At 37.8% G+C, this 17,915-nt stretch overlaps 1 protein-coding gene across 1 annotated transcript in view; it reads left to right on the top strand.

The window, feature by feature from the left end:
• COL26A1 (collagen type XXVI alpha 1 chain) overlaps positions 1-17,915 on the top strand; it is a 743,138-nt gene that overhangs the window by 672,021 nt on the left and 53,202 nt on the right. The window contains exons 6-8 of the mRNA XM_053706263.1: positions 1,148-1,183; positions 7,207-7,314; positions 9,108-9,260. Coding sequence (XP_053562238.1) covers positions 1,148-1,183; positions 7,207-7,314; positions 9,108-9,260 — 297 coding nt within the window. The remainder of the gene's footprint in view (positions 1-1,147; positions 1,184-7,206; positions 7,315-9,107; positions 9,261-17,915) is intronic.

Here is a 17,915-nt window from a genome sequence, read left to right as displayed (position 1 = left end):
GAAACCAACCCAAATAACTAGACACACTAGCATTCATGTTAGACAGGAACTGATTTTATTGAAAACACACACTCCTTTTATACAGTCAGCTAATCTTGATAAGACCCCGGACAATCCCACTATTTTCCCACCATTCCCGCCCCTCCAGACAGCCCGGCACCTCCATAGGAGCCACAGTCTCACATAATCCCAATATTTAGGGGTGGCGGTTTTGGGTGATCCCGGTGGAGCGGGTCCCCAGATGCCACAGTCCAAAAATCAGCATGATTCGTTACTGGGGACCGGAGTTACAGTCCGTTGAAGTTATGGGGTAAGGGGTGTCCAAAACCCCCAATTCCCAAAGGAGCTCCCCTCTGAAAATTGCCACAGCTCTTGTCCTCCATAGGGGCTAACAATCCCCAAAAGAGCGGAGCTCTGGGGTAAAGGGCTACTGGAGCGACCAGGGGTAAAGTTAGCGGGTGTTCTGCTGTCCTGTGGCCGACCGTGAGTTCCAGGAGCTTGGCCAGCCTGAGAGGGGTTAGACGGGTATCTGGTGTGAGGCGGCCGACAGGGAGTTCCAGGAGCCCGGCCAGCCTAGGAGGGTTTTCCTGGTCATAAACTAACTCTTCTCTGAACACAAAAACAAGCCAACACAGAGCAAACAAACAGTCTCCGGAGATGGTGGTTGCTCTAAGGAGCCCAAAAACCACTGAGAAACAACAGGGGTGAGGTTGTAGGGGGGTGGGGGGTAGCCTTAGCCATCTGATATCCGTGACAAGTGTATTCTCTGCTTGCTAAAGATTAAGAGGTAAACTACTATTGTAATGTGTTTCAGAAACTAATTCATAACTAATTTGCATATCACATGGCATTATAGAAAGTTTTGTCACAGGAAACTCTGTTGTGTGTTTTGATAGGCTGATGTTTTTTTTGTTTTGTTTTTTAATGGGGAAATTTAGATGCAGCAAGCCATAATAAAAAGGATATGTAAACTATCAAACAAAAACTTCTCTATAACTAAAAAGATAATTATAGACAGTAGGACAGTTATGTAGGTAACTGGTGCTGGTGATTTTACTCACAGCTAAATTTGTCAAATATTTTGCTTATTACTTTATGTCAAATGCCAATTTATATAGATAAATATATTTTGTGTTCACTTAAATAGGTTCCAAGGGAGATGCAGAAGAAAAAAGGACAAGAGGCAAGTATCAGAAGTTAAACAGGCAAATATTATCTGGCTGGTAGCCTCAATGTAACATTTTAGGAAACATTGCAGTATAATCACAGTAAAATTACTGTTTTGTGCATAGAGAGGCTAATTGTGGTGCCTTTTAATTAGTTACAAGATAAATATTCACCAACCAGTGTCTGCTTATGCTCCAAACAGTGACGACTCGAGAAACCTTATTAAAGGGGGGGGCACTTCTGGGTGGATTGCAGGTGTTCCACAGGTGAGACAGAGTGTTCCATGGGCAAGGTCAGGTCAGGGAGAGATGGACTCTCAGGTGTTCTTGAGGACAGAGTCAGGTGGTTTGGGGTGTGCTTAGGCAGTTGTAGGACATAGCCTGCATACAAGGACAAGTGCATGGAGTAATACTTTTTGCTTTTTTGCCCTTCTCCTTAGCCCAATAGGTTTGCAAAATAGCAGATTGGGCGTGCTCCCTCTAGAATCGCCGCTAGGTCCAACATCATCACTGTGTGTTTGCAAAAGATGCCAGTTTTGGAGTAAAAATAGTACAAAAGCAATTACATGTATAATGATAAGTTTCTAGAACATTATGCTCTCATGTGAAGATAATTATGTGATTTCAAGAAATGCATAGACAAATATTATAATAGTATTAATACATTTATACACTATAGATCAATGAGGGTTCACCATTTTCCCTAATTGGTGATTACATTCTAAAACAGAAAGAGTGATTGATTCACGGAATAAACTTCCTCAAGATGTGGTAATGACAAACACTGTGTCGGACTTAAGAATGCCTGGGATAAGCATAAAGCTATCCTATAATGGGCCTATGGTTTTATGTTTCTAACATTTTATCTCAGGCAATATGAATAACAATACTTACTGTGTGCACATCCCTGTAGATGAAAGTAAAACAATGTATTAAGAATTTTTTTTTTATGTGGAACCAAAACAACATACAGTATATCAACTTTAAATGTTACATCTCAGAGGCCAAATTTTTTTTCAAAATAAATTTGACCAGTAGCCATGTCTAAACAATTTCTATAAAACACCATTTTAGACTTTTTTAATCTTTATCTTCAAAACTCCTGAACATATTTGCTAGAATTATTATGGCCAATAACTGTTTAAACAACTGTCGGTTTTTCAATCAAGAATATAAAGTTTTTTTTTATGAAAAAAAAAAGAGTCTACGATAAATCTTTAACAATACACGATTGTGGTGCTATAATATATAATCATGCATTAGCCATCATCACATAAAAGGGTTCTACAGCATGTAGCAATTACAAATACTTAATTCTTATTTTAATTATTATGGGCCAGATTACAAGTGGAGCGCTAAATATCGCTTTTGTAAAAGCAATATTTGCGCTCCACTGAGTAATACCAGCGTACGCTAATGTCATGCAGCAATGGCAGCAAAGTGTAAATATATATGTATATGATTATATACATATATATTTATGTGTTAATATGTGCGTATACACATATTAACACATAAATATATATGTATATAAGCATACAGTGAGGGGAAAAAATTATTTAATCCCCTGCTGATTTTGTACGTTTGTCCACTGACTAAGAATTGATCAGTCTATAATTTTAATGGTAGATTTATTTGAACAGTGAGAGTCAGAATACCAACAAAAAAATCCAGAAAAAGGCATTTCAAAAAAGTTAAAATTGATTTGCATTTTAATGAGTGAAATAAGTATTTAATCCCCTATCAATCAGCAAGATTTCTGGCTCCCATGTGTCTTTTATACAGGTAACGAGCTGAGATTAGGAGCACTCTCTTAAAGGGAGTGCTCCTAATCTCAGTTTTTACCTGAGCTGTCCAAGGTTGTCAGGGACAAGATTGTAGACCTACACAAGGCTGGGCTACAAGAGCATCACCAAGCAGCTTGGTGAGAAGGTGACAACAGTTGGTGCGATTATTCACAAATGGAAGAAACGCAAAATAACCGTCAATCTCCCTTAGTCTGGGGCTCCATGCAAGATCTCATCTCGTGGAATTTCAATGATCATGGGAACAGTGAGGAATCAGCCCAGAACTACACGGGAGGATCGTGTCAATGATCTCAAGGCAGCTGGGACCATAGTCACCAAGAAAACAATTGGTAACACACTACACCGTGAAGGACTGAAATCCTGCAGTGCCCGCAAGGTCCCCCTGCTCAATAAAGCACATGTACAGGCCCGTCTGAAGTTTGCCAATGAACATCTGAATGATTCAGAGGAGAACTGGGTGAAAGTGTAGTGGTCAGATGAGACCAAAATCGAGCTCTTTGGCATTAACTCAACTCGCTGTGTTTGGAGGAGGAGGAATGCTGACTATGACCCCAAGAATACTATCCCCACCGTCAAACATGGATGTGGAAACATTATGCTTTGGGGTTGTTTTTCTGCTAAAGGGGACATGACAACTTCACCGCATCAAAGGGATGATGGACGGGGCCATGTACCGTCAAATCTTGGGTGACAACCTCCTTCCCTCAGCCAGGGTATTGAAAATGGGTTGTGGATGGGTATTCCAGCATGACAATGACCCAAAACACACTGCCAAGGCAACCAAGGAGTGGCTCAAGAAAAAGCACATTAAGGTTCTGGAGTGGCCCAGCCAGTCTCCAGACCATAATCCCATAGAAAATCTGTGGATGGAGCTGAAGGTTCGAGTTGACAAACATCAGCCTGAAAACCTTAATGACTTGGAGAGGACCTGCAAAAAGGAGTGGGAAAAAATCCCTCCTGAGATGTGTGCAAACCTTGTGGCCAACTACAAGAATTGTCTGACCTCTGTGATTGCCAACAAGGGTTCTGCCACCAAGTACTAAGTCAAATACTTATTTCACTCATTAAAATGCAAATCAATTTATAACATTTTTTAAATGCGTTTTTCAGGATTTTTTGTTGTATTCTGTCTCTTACTGTTCAAATAAACCTACCATTAAAATTATAGACTGATCATTTTTTTGTCAGTGGGCAAACATACAAAATCAACAGGGGATCAAATAATTTTCCCCCTCACTGCATACATATATATTTACTGGAAACATACAGTTCCCATAGATCGCAATGTAAAGGTAATTTTCAGTGCCGTTTTTTTTTCTAACACCTCACATCTGACAACTTTAGCCCCCCAAAACTTTTTTTAAATGCTACATTATTTGAAAAAAAAACAAAAAAAAAAAAAACTAGCACTTAAAGTGAATGTAAATTTTGATGCTTAAGTGCCCGTTTTTTAAAAAATTCGATTAAACACAGGGGCACTTTAATTCATCAAAATTTACATTTCACTCCTGTTGTGAAAAAAACTTACGCCTAGATTTAGAGTTGGGCGGTAGCCGTGAAAACCAGCGTTAGAGGCTCCTAACGCTGGTTTTTACCGCCCTCTGGTATTTGGAGTCAGTGATTAAAGGGTCTAACGCTCACTTTCCAGCCGCGACTTTTCCATACCGCAGATCCCCTTACGTCAATTGCGTATCCTATCTTTTCAATGGGATCTTTCTAACGCCGGTATTTAGAGTCGTGGCTGAAGTGAGTGTTAGAAATCTAACGACCAAACTCCAGCCGCAGAAAAAAGTCAGTAGTTAAGAGCTTTCTGGGCTAACGCCGGTTTATAAAGCTCTTAACTACTGTGCTCTAAAGTACACTAACACCCATAAACTACCTATGAACCCCTAAACCGAGGTCCCCCCACATCGCCGCCACTCTATTAAATTTTTTAACCCCTAATCTGCCGCTCCATACACCGCCGCCATCTACGTTATCCCTATGAACCCCTAATCTGCTGCCCCTAACACCGCCGACCCCTATATTATATTTATTAACCCCTAATCTGCCGCCCCCGCTATCGCTGACCCCTGCATATTATTATTAACCCCTAATCTGCCGACCGCACATCGCCGCCAGCTACGTTATCCCTATGAACCCCTAATCTGCTGCCCCTAACACCGCCGACCCCTATATTATATTTATTAACCCCTAATCTGCCCCCCTCAACGTCGCCTCCACCTGCCTACACTTATTAACCCCTAATCTGCCGAGTGGATCGCACCGCTACTATAATAAAGTTATTAACCCCTAATCCGCCTCACTCCCGCCTCAATAACCCTATAATAAATAGTATTAACCCCTAATCTGCCCTCCCTAACATCGCCGACACCTAACTTCAAGTATTAACACCTAATCTGCCGATCGGAGCTCACCGCTACTCTAATAAATTTTTTAACCCCTAAAGCTAATTCTAACCCTAACCCTAACACCCCCCTAAATTAAATATAATTTTATTCTAACGAAATAAATTAAATCTTATTAAATAAATTATTCCTATTTAAAGCTAAATACTTACCTGTAAAATAAACCCTAATATAGCTACAATATAAATTATAATTACATTGTAGCTATTTTAGGATTAATATTTATTTTACAGGCAACTTTGTATTTATTTTAACCAGGTACAATAGCTATTTAATAGTTACCTTGTTAAAATAATAACAAAATTACCTGTAAAATAAATCCTAACCTAAGTTACAATTAAACCTAACACTACACTATCAATAAATAAATTAAATAAAATACCTACAATTATCTACAATTAAACCTAACACTACACTATCAATAAATAAATTAAATACAATTCCTACAAATAAATACAATTAAATAAACTAACTAAAGTACAAAAAATAAAAAAGAACTAAGTTACAAAAAATAAAAAAATATTTACAAACATTAGAAAAATATTACAACAATTTTAAACTAATAACACCTACTCTAAGCCCCCTAATAAAATAACAAAGACCCCCAGAATAAAAAAATGCCCTACCCTATTCTAAATTAAAGAAGTTCAAAGCTCTTTTACCTGATCGGAACAGCCAATAGAATGCAAGCTCAATCTGATTGGCTGATCGGATCAGCCAATCGGATTGAACTTGAATCTGATTGGCTGATTCCATCAGCCAATCAGAATTTTCCTACCTTAATCCCGATTGGCTGATAGAATCCTATCAGCCAATCGGAATTCGACGGACGCCATCTTGGATTACGTCATTTAAAGGAACCGTCATTCGGCGAGTAGGCGTCGGTAGAAGAGGATGTTCCGCGTCGGCTGGGAAGAAGATGGCTCCGCTCCGCTCCGGAAGAAAGAAGATTGAAGATGCGGCTTGACAGAAGACTTCATCCCGATGATGGACTTCCGACTTCAGCCCGATGATGGATTTCTTCAGCCGCCGCTTGGATCCAGACTTCAGCCCGAGGATGGACGTCACTCTTCAGCCCCCCGCTTGGGCTTGGATCAAGACTCTGGACCGATCGGTGAACCTGGCATGGTGAAGACAAGGTAGGAAGATCTGCAGGGGCTTAGTGTTAGGTTTATTTAAGGGGGGTTTGGGTTAGATTAGGGGTATGTGGGTGGTGGGTTGTAATGTTGGGGGGGGTATTGTATGTTTTTTTTACAGGCAAAAGAGCTGAATTCTTTGGGGCATGCCCCGCAAAGGGCCCTGTTCAGGGCTGGTAAGGTAAAAGAGCTTTGAACTTTTTTAATTTAGAATAGGGTAGGGCATTTTTTTATTTTGGGGGTCTTTGTTATTTTATTAGGGGGCTTAGAGTAGGTGTAATTAGTTTAAAATTGTTTTAATATTTTTCTAATGTTTGTAAATATTTTTTATTTTTTGTAACTTAGTTCTTTTTTATTTTTTGTACTTTAGTTAGTTTATTTAATTGTATTTATTTGTAGGAATTGTATTTAATTTATTTATTGATAGTGTACATCTATTAAATTGATATTGCTATAAGCATTGTAATTTAATATTCTCGAAGACCCAACATCTAGCCATGCAGAGTATCATGCTATATAAGAAACCATTTCTGTTGGATATATGTGTGCCCTTTTTATTATTATTATTATTATTACTATTATTATTATTATTTATCAAGCTCCAACATTGCAATGATGATAATGTACTGTATATCGGGACTAATCTCTTACAAACTGATAATTAACTTCTGCATGTTAATTCATACAGGATTACCAGGGATTCCTGGGCCACCAGGGTCAAATGGGCTTGTTGGTTTACCAGGATCTAAGGGAGAACGGGGACAAATAGGAGCAATTGGACCTATAGGGCCACCAGGTAAGCCTGTACAGACCTTTCTTGCTGAATCCAAATGGTCTCTCAAGTATGCACATGTTCTTTCCCTATATATTAGTAGTTTTATTAAATATGGCTACACATTAACTACACATTATATGGCAAAATGTCAAATTTGATTGTGCCCATTCCATTATGATGTTCTGCATGTCTTTACTAGAGAAAGCACATCAACGTAAAGCAATCTTAGGTACAGTTACTTTTATTTATTAAAAACCAGGATGGAAGGTTGAGGTTAGGACCTGAGTACTTAAAGGGCCATGTCAAAGCTCTTAGCCAATAGTTGTAACCAATTCTTTTTATATTTTAAGTATTTGCTAATGTTTGAATGGGAGGGAGTGCTAGTTACTATTTTGTTTGTTTATGTGTGGTAATTCCATAGCTGAGATTGCACTCAGTCTGCTTTGGGGTTAGCTGCCTGTGTCAGTGGATGTGTACCCAGACCACTCTGAGCGTGTTGTTCATTATCATTGTTTTTATGCATTTTCTAGGAAAGCTGCAACAAGTTAGAGCACCTGTACGTACAATTAGCCTAATTAAAAACCAAGACAAAGAGAAAAAATCCCAGATGGGGATCTCTAAGAGGTGTGCTCCATGTGTTGTTTGAATAAAATGTTAGTGTTACCAAAAATCCCTTTTCCTCAGGAGGCAAATGGAGATCCAGCTGTGTGAATCTTAGCAAATGTTCGATGTTCAATGTTGTTAGTAAGACTGAAGGCCGCTCCCTTTGAACCCGGTGTTGGGTAAAAAATCTAAAAGGATAAAGCAGAAAGAGGGCACCTCATATGTCCCATATGGATCTCTGTGTGTGTGTGGTAAAAAAGGCTTACCAGATTCCAATGCACCGTAATATGACCAGTGCTAACAGGTGAGCTAGCACTTTGACTGTCGCTAGTACACTGCTCCATTAGGCAAATGGATATCAGCCAAGATACAATCCCAGGAGAACTGGGATCAAAGGAATGATGCAAGCAAACGGACAACTTCCAAAGGATTCAAAGGTAAAAAAACACGTTATTTCCAAGCAACGCGTTTCTCGACCACAACTGGTCATTTCTTCAGGCAGGTAAAAAGTGTATCCGCTTTTTACCTGCCTGAAAAAATGACCAGTTGCAGTCGAGAAACGCTTTGCTTGGAAATAAAGTGTTTTTTTACCTTTGAATCATTTGGAAGTTGTCCATTTGCTTGCATCATTCCTTTGATCCCAGTTCTCCTGGGATTGTATCTTGGCTGATATCCATTTGCCGAACAGAGCAGTGTACTAGCCACTGTCAAAGTGCTAGCTCGCCTGTTAGCACCGGTCATAGTATGGTGCATTGGAATCTGGTAGGCCTTTTTTACCACAAACACACACACAGAGATCCATATGGGACATATTACACTATGAGGCACCCTCTTTCTGCTTTATCCTTTTAATTAAAAACCAGTATGGAAAGCTGGGGTAACAGCTCAAACACTGGAAGAGCATTCAGACTTGTCATCCCTTAGCCAATAGCTGTAATTAATGCTCATTTGTATGGTTTTAGTATTTGCTTCTTCTTATGTTATTAAAGGGACTGGGGGTACCAGTATATTTCTGCTGTTTTTTTGGGCGGAGAAAATATTTTTACCCTTGCAGCTATTTAACAGTATTATCATATTATTTTATTTTTATGTTGAAGTAAATTTGGCAATAATAAAGTCATTACTGCATTTCAATTACCTAAATATTCTCAAAGGTCTGACTATGTTTGTACTTTTGAATTCATGAAATAATTTGACTTTTTATTTTTCAGGACCAGTGGGGCCACAAGGGCCAAGAGGGTCTCCAGGAGAAAATGGCACTCCAGGACCACCTGGCCCACCCGGCCCTCCAGGCAAACCAGGAATCCCCCTTTCTTTTCCAGAGGGAGTTTTGTACTCATTGCAACCTAATGTAGAGAGGGAAAGTAAGTAGACATAAACTATTATATAATCATAATGATGTTGTTTGGCTGAAAGGGACAGTATACTGTTAAATTGTTTTTCCTATAATGTATTTCCAATGACTTGTTATACCAGCTGTAGAGTATAAAATGTATGAAAAAAAAATGCATTTTCAGGTTTATTTGTGTATATGAAGTAGCTGGTTTTGTGCTTTGAACCCACAACCTATTACAATGGGTTGAGCTTGCAGGTAAAATCAGATATCCTTATGTTATCACTTTGTGTATACACACAGGCTTCTTATCTTATATTTGTCTGTAAACAAAAGCTCAGTATTTAAAGCCTGATGATCAAAAACTCGCCGGCATGGAGAAAAATCCCACCAAATCATTGGGGACTTTTTTAAGCATTATTTTGCCATGTAGGTGTCTCACCTTCACATACAGAAGTCTGCATAGAGAGATAAAGAACTCTAAAGAAAAAAAATTGCTTTTTAAAAAGTCTTTGAGGGACCTCACAGTACTGGCGAGACGTTTTAGATCATCTCACCAGAGCAGAGAGGTTTAGATCATCTCGCCAGAGCAGAGAGGTTTAGATCATGTTTCTAGAGCAGAGAGGTTTAGATCATCAGGCCCTTAGAGAGAACCAATAGAGAATTATAATTTTATTAGTTATCTCTTCTACACCCCACTGGGAGTGTAATTTATTCTGCTGGCTTTCTTTCCATCGCCTGTCAATAGTCTGGACTTAAGTATAGAAACTTTCTTCCCACTAGGGATACATAAAAATGACCTGAAATCAACAGGTCCATAACTAAGTATCTCTGGAACAATAAAAACTCCTAAAATTGCATTAAAAAAGTTATATCTAGATAGGAAACACAGTGGATGGGTACTCTCAAATATAGAGGCATACAAATAAAACCCCACTATGCGTTATTAGAGCTAAAATCAGAATTAGTTAAACCATATACATTACAATTACTATTACATTTTGAATATCACAAACTCCAAAAGCAGGTTAAGGATATTTTTGTTCTTAAAGATATGTTTATAACGTGGCAACAGATATGTAAAAAATGTGGTATTAATTTAAAGGTCTCCCCATACCTACCCATATTGGGCAACCCAGAATTTGAAGCTAGACTACATGCTTATCCTTTCACAATCTGGGGAGATAAAGGGTTGGAATATATGCATCAATTAATAGACACCGAAGAGCAAAAAATTAAAACATTCCAGCAAATCAAAGATGAATTCCAAATCTCTAACCTTAAAGGGACAGTAAACCTAGCTTTTTTCTATAAATATTTCTAAATGCCACATGTAAATATAACGATCTAGCTGTATATCACCTTTGCAAACATTGTAGATCATTATTAAAAGCTTAACGAAACTCACTTTCATGTTCTGAACTCTGGCCGACCAATGCCGTTAATGTTTTTTTTTTTTTAAAGCTGCATCTTACTAACCTATCCCCTATGAATCGACCGTGCAGCTCCTTGAGTGTCAAGGACGCACGTTCCTTGATTGACAGGGCTTTTGGAGACATACTGGGCATGCGCAATATCGAGCTCCACAGGAACTCTAGCATTATGCTCTAGTGCAGGTATTGCGCATGTGCAGTTTGAATTTACGGCGAGAATAACTTGCCTTGAAATAGACTGTGAATGCGCATAAATGGGAGTTACTAGGGGCGTGATTAGCTCTTCCCATGGGACAGACTGTGAGCCTAGATTACACTCTCACTGCAGGATCGGCACGATGGGCGGCAAGATTGCATTTATATAACGAACGTTTTGGGTAATTTGATATTTATATATATACCTTTATTTTTACAAATGTGATTAAAATTATGTTTATCTGTTTGTGCTCATAAGATTTCAGTGAGTTGTAATACACCTTCATTTACTGACACTTTAATCACTTTGCATTCCTCCAGATCAGGCACTATTGTGTAAAACTAATCAAAGAAAAAACTAGACATGTGCAATTCGGTTCGGATCGATTCGGAAATTCTGGAAATTCTGCAAATTTGGAGATTCGGATCGATCCGAATTTCCAAATTAAAATACTGCCGAATTTACCGAATAAATCCGAATTAGTTCGGATTTATTCTGTAAATTCGGATGGCCATGGATTACACTAGTATTGTACAGTATATTAGGTTATATCAATCTAATATACAGTACATAATACTAGTCTAATACACAGCACACATACCGAAATTCCGAATTTCCGAATCCAGCCGAATGAATCCGAAACAAATTAATTCAAAGTTTTCCGAATTTGAATCGATCCGAAACGAAATTCGAAAAACTCTGATTCGATCCGAACCGAACGGAAACAAATTTTTCGATCATGCACATATCTAGAAAATACCATGGTATGGAAATAGGATAGCTTAGAAGGTATTTTTAATATTTATTTACTTGGTAGCTACACAATTGCTTATCTATATGCAAGCCTATCTTCTGAAGAAAAATTAAATAACTTGGTTCTTATTGCACAGAAGTGGATAAATTCAGTCCTAATAGAAACATCAGACACTATATTAAAAAAAGCATAACTAGAGTTGAGAAAGCAACTCCGTCTATGGATATTTAAAACTAATTTATCAAACATATGAAACACCTTATGCTTTAAATAAATGGTACACTGGAACAGATGCAAGGTGCGCAAAATGTGTTGTTTTTTTTTAGATACAAATCTAACTCACTGTATTTTAGATTGTCCAAAAATTAACCAAGTCAGGGCTAAATTACAACATTGGTTAGGGAAAAAAGGAAGAGGCTGAAATAATTTTTTCTAAGGAATATAATACTGTATTTGTTTGTAATGGGGTCTAAAACAAGATTAGTTAATCTAACTATAATAATGGGGCGTCATATAATATTCAAAGTTTGAAAAGATGTTAAAGCACTGAAAATGACTCTACTCAATAATTTATTGAAGCAACAGTTGATATTATAACAATATAATTTACATGGTCTTGGGGGAAAATCCATAGCAAGATTCCTGTTAAAATGGGAGTTTTTTATTCACTTCCTACCTCAATAAAAAAAAAAAAATACTATAACCACTTAGATTTTTTAAATACTTAGAGCAATGGGCAATTAAATTCTAAATGGACCTTAAACCTAAGCTGTGGTCAGTAGAAGACAGACAGGGGTGAGAGGCAGGAGGGGGAGTGTTGTTGTTTTATACAATTATTTTTTTTTTTATTGTTTGTGTGATGAATACTCAGGTACATGTACTTATTTGCAGCAATTTGACAAGTCAAGATATTTTTGATACTGTCTAAATGTTTTTTTGTTTTTTATGATCAATACATTAATCTTTTTTATATGCAGCATGGTGTTATTTTATGATTTACAGTCTCAAATAATCTATTCAAACAAATTGCTGTTAAGTGATGTTTTGTTTTGACAGGATATCTTTAAGAATGTTTTAGTCTTCTTTCAGAGAACAATATCTGTGGCATTAATTTCTTTGTTATAACTTATGATGTTTTTTTTTTTTGTTTTTTTTTTTTATTTTAATACCAATTCATAGTACAGAAAAAAAGAAAAGAGCAAGGACATAGGTACAAAAAAACAAACAAGATACCAAACTTAGCTAACTTATGTAATAAATGACCTTACAATATTTCTATTATCATCCAACATCTATAGGAACGATCTTTGCCTTATCAAGCCAGCTATCAGTTTACCAATGACTAATTACTTCTTAGTACATGAATTGGGAGTTTTCAAAACCTATTTATAATAAACCAAAACAAAACGTGACACATAACAAAAACGAAACAAGACAAGACAAAACAAGACAAGACAAAACAAGACAACACAAAACAGGACAAGACAAAACAAGACAAGACAAAACAAGACAAAACAAGACAAAACAAGACAGAACAAGACAAAAAAAGACAAAACAAGACAAAACAAGAAAAAATAAAAAAAAATAAAAAAAATTTAATCCAGACCCAGAACATCCCCGTAATGTGTCACTCAGGGGGTAAAAAAAAAGACTAAACTATCATCAGACTCCCTTAACCAAACCTATCTATATAAGAATAGGTTTCTTAGCCAACGTACGTTATTCCTGGGAATGTAAAGCCTGCTTTATGCAAGGGTTTCAAAATATCTGCTTGCATCACTGCTGGTTGCACTTTAATAATCTCTGCCCATTTTATAAAGAAATCTCTAACTTGACTTTCATTCTTTATCTCTAGATTCAATTGCTCTGTAATTAACTGAACAATCATTTTTTTGTGTGAAATCCGCTAAACTCGGATACTTTTTAGATTTCCAATGTCGGAAAATTAGATTTCTTGCAATTTGTATTGCTGTTATTATTAGGGCATACTCTTCTTTTATAGGCCTATTATCCAGGATAAAAAAGAAGATGCTTAGGGCCGTAAGAATTACCCTTTGGCTAAGAAACCTATTCAGCCAAAACGCTATTTTCTTCCAAAATTGATGTATCCTTGGGCAATACCACAAACAATGTACAATATCTGCCCAAGGAGCATGACAATGAAAACACATCCCTTTAGAATTCGTATCCCATTTAGCTAAGCGTATGGGTGTAATATATGAAAAGTTTACCAGATAACTATGGGATTCTTTCCAGGCTGTATATTTATAACCCACCTTTGCTATGCTGCCTTTAATATCTTGGACTGATACGTCCGGGAATATTTTTTGCCATTTTAAACTAAGAGTTTCTATGTGCATATCCCCCCAGTTTTTCAAAATCATCTTGTACCAAATTGCAATTGAATGAAAGCCTGCCCGAAATAGCTGTAACCCAGTTTCTATTATCCCTAGATGCCCATTATAATTATTATGATGTTACTATTGACTTAATGTATACAAAATACTGATGCACGTTAATTTATTTGATGCTTTATTATGTACCTGTGAATGTACAATAAAATCAAATTAAAGGGGATTTTTTTTGGGGGGGGAGGGTAATCTGTCCCTTTATTAAGTCAGAACTGTGATTATCCTCGTTTGTGAAACAGGACTGTTAAAGGGACATAATACTCATATGCTAAATCACTTGAAACTGATGCAGTATAACTGTAAAAAGCTGACAGGAAAATATCACCTGAGCATCTCTATGTAAAAAAGGAAGATATTTTACCTCACAATTTCCTCAGCTCAGCAGAGTAAGTTCTGTGTAAAAAGTTATACTCAGCTGCTTCCAGCTGCAGGTAAACAAATTTAAAAAAATGAAGAAATGAACAGCAGCCAATCAGCATCAGCAGTGCTGAGGTCATGAACTCTTACTGTGATCTCATGAGATTTGACTTAACTCTCATGAGATTTCATAGTAAGCTTCCTTTATCTGATTGGTGAAATAATATGAGAGTGCACGATGCTAGTCCCTTCAGATGTCCCAGGACAAACACGCTAAAATGCTGCTTAGAAATCCTTTACAATGGGAGGTGGCTACTGAGGAACTTTTGAGGTAAAATATCTTTCTTTTTTACATAGAGATGTTCAGGTGATATTTTCTAATCAGCTTTTTACAGCTATGCTGCATCACTTTCAAGTGTTTAAACATTTGGGTATTATGGCCCTTTAAGTTGTAAAGAGACACAAAAGGTCTCTACATAAAAACATCTCAGAATGAGCAGATATTAGTTAATTTAATTATGAACTGATTACCTAATCTATTATTAATAGAATATTAAAAACAAAAGGTAATCCTCATTAAATATTTAATTAAGGAAGCTAAATCAGAATTGCATTGTACACTCATTATTTAGTTTGCTTGCTTTTGCAATCTCTTCATCCTGCTTTTGAATAGTGAAATTTAACTGATAGTGATGTAGCGAATAGTTCGGCGGCAAATAGTTCCCGGCGAACATAGCATGTTCGTGTTAGCCGCGGACAGCGAACATATGCGATGTTCGATCCGCCCCCTAGTCCTCATCATTGAGTAAACTTTGACCCTGTACCTCACAGTCAGAAGACACATTCCAGCCAATCAGCAGCAGACACTCCCTCCCAGACCCTCCCACCTCCTGGACAGCATCCATTTTAGATTCATTCGGAAGCTGCATTCTTAGTGAGAGGAGGGACAGTGTAGCTGCTGCTGATTTAATAGGGAAATCGATAGCTAGGCTAGTGTATTCAGTGTCCACTGCAGTCCTGAAGGACTCATCTGATCTCTGCTGTAAGGACAGCACCCCAAAAAGCCCTTTTTAGGGCTAGAACATCAGTCTGCTTTTTTTTTTCCCTGTGTAATCTAATTGCAGTTGCCTGCCTGCCAGCGTGTGTCAGGCTCACAGTGTATACTGTGCCCACTTGCCCAGTGCCACCACTCATATCTGGTGTAACAGTAGTGTACATTTAAAAAAAAAGACTTTTTTGACTGTGAAATAATAGCAGACAGCTGCCAGTACCCAAGATGGCCGCCAATAAGGCAGATGGGGAGGGTTAGAGAGTTGTTTTGGGGGGGATCAGGGAGGTTGGGGGCTAAGGGGGATGCTACACCACAGCATATGTAAATATGCGGGGGAAAAAAATCAATTTTTTTTTAAAAACCTTTTATTTTAGTACTGGCAGACTTTCTGCCAGTACTTAAGATGGCGGGGACAATTGTGGGGTGGGGGAGGGAAGGGAGCTGTTTGGGAGGGATCAGGGGGTCTGATGTGTCAGGTGGGAGGCTGATCTCTACACTAAAGCTAAAATTAACCCTGCAAGCTCCCTACAAACTACCTAATTAACCCCTTCACTGCAAGCCATAATACACTTGTGATGCGCAGCAGCATTTAGCGGCCTTCTAATTACCAGAAAGCAACACCAAAGTCATATATGTCTGCTATTTCTGAACAAAGGGGATCCCAGAGAAGCATTTACAGCCATTTGTGCCATAATTGCACAAGCTGTTTGTAAATAATTTCAGTGAGAAACCTAAAATTGCGAAAAAATTTAAGTTTTTTTTAAATTTGATCGCATTTGGCGGTGAAATGGTGGCATTAAATATACCAAAATGGGCCTAGATCAATACTTTGGGTTGTCTACTACACTACACTTAAGCTAAAATTAACTCTACAAGCTGCCTACATGCTCCCTAATTAACCCCTTCACTGCTGGGCATAAAACACATGTGGTGCGCAGTTGCATTTAGCAGCCTTCTAATTACCAAAAAGCAACGCCAAAGCCATATAAGTCTGCTATTTCTGAACAAAGGGGATCCCAGAGAAGCATTTAAAACCATTTATGCCATAATTGCATAAGTTGTTTGTAAATAATTTCTGTGAGAAACCTAAAGTTTGTGAAAAAGTGAACAATTTTTTTTTATTTGATCGCATTTGGCGGTGAAATGGTGGCATTAAATATACCAAAATGGGCCTAGATCAATACTTTGGGTTGTCTACTACACTACACTTAAGCTAAAATTAACTCTACAAGCTGCCTACATGCTCCCTAATTAACCCCTTCACTGCTGGGCATAAAACACGCGTGGTGCGCAGTGGCATTTAGCAGCCTTCTAATTACCAAAAAGCAATGCCAAAGCCAAGTCTGCTATAATGGCATGTCTGGCAGACAGTGTTGGGGCAAGGGTCCATCTGACCACTGATACCTGGTCTGCAAAGCATGGTCAGGGCAGGTATATCACCTACACTGAGCACTGTGAAGCGGGCGTAACCCTTACACTACCTGATCGATACAACATAATACCTGATGTTTTAAAGCACGTTATTCCAAACAATTTAGGAATGTTAGGTGATGTATGCCCTTTATGGCTTAAAAACAGACTCTGCATCAACTATGTAATTTTCCATGGGAGTTTTGCCATGGATCCCCCTCCGGCATGCCACAGTCCAGGTGTTAGTCCCCTTGAAACAACTTTTCCATCACTATTGTGGCCAGAAAGAGTCCCTGTGGGTTTTAAAATTTGCCTGCCTATTGAAGTCTATGCCGGTTTGCCCGGTTCGCAAACTTTTGCGGAAGTTCGCGTTCGCCATTCGCGAACCCAAACTTGTATGTTCGCGACATCACTATTAACTGACCCTACACAATGGTTACTTGCTTCACAAGCTTATTTACTTGTATCCCTAATTAGCCATGGCAAATAGCACCAGGAATATTTCAGCAGGGCTTTCAAGCAGTGCGTCCCTGAACTTCTCTTGATTTGCAAAATTGTGATTGACAGATAAAAAAAAGAAGAAAAATCAACACTCCCAGGATCTACCTGCTTCGTCAGATTCACAATAATCCTGAGTAACATCTAACATAAAGTGTACTCCCCCACATAACAATATGAAAATATATTCAATCTAGTGCACAAAAAAAGTACATCAAACAACAAACAGCTGCATTACTTTCGGATGCTTACGTAACTTATCATCAAAATACAAAGTATCACTTCCTGAATAAATCATGTCAACACTATAATATTGTTCAATAAACAATCTGTGTACATCACTACTGTGTGATAATGACACAAGCTGTATGTGGCAATGTAATAATAATAAAAATACAAAATAAACATAAATTCAAATAACTATTCACTGTAATACACAAATAATTCTTCTAGTTTATAACTCATCTATCACAACTAATATATGTTCATATACCAAGATTGTAGTACAGTGATACATTTTTTTTACCCAGGCTTTAGCAATGTAATGTTCCCATAAAAAGTAATATAACTCTGTAT

Source organism: Bombina bombina, chromosome 3, assembly GCF_027579735.1.
Source record: "Bombina bombina isolate aBomBom1 chromosome 3, aBomBom1.pri, whole genome shotgun sequence".
In the NCBI taxonomy this organism is placed as follows: domain Eukaryota; kingdom Metazoa; phylum Chordata; class Amphibia; order Anura; family Bombinatoridae; genus Bombina; species Bombina bombina.
This window is presented reverse-complemented; position numbering and strand designations above follow the sequence as displayed.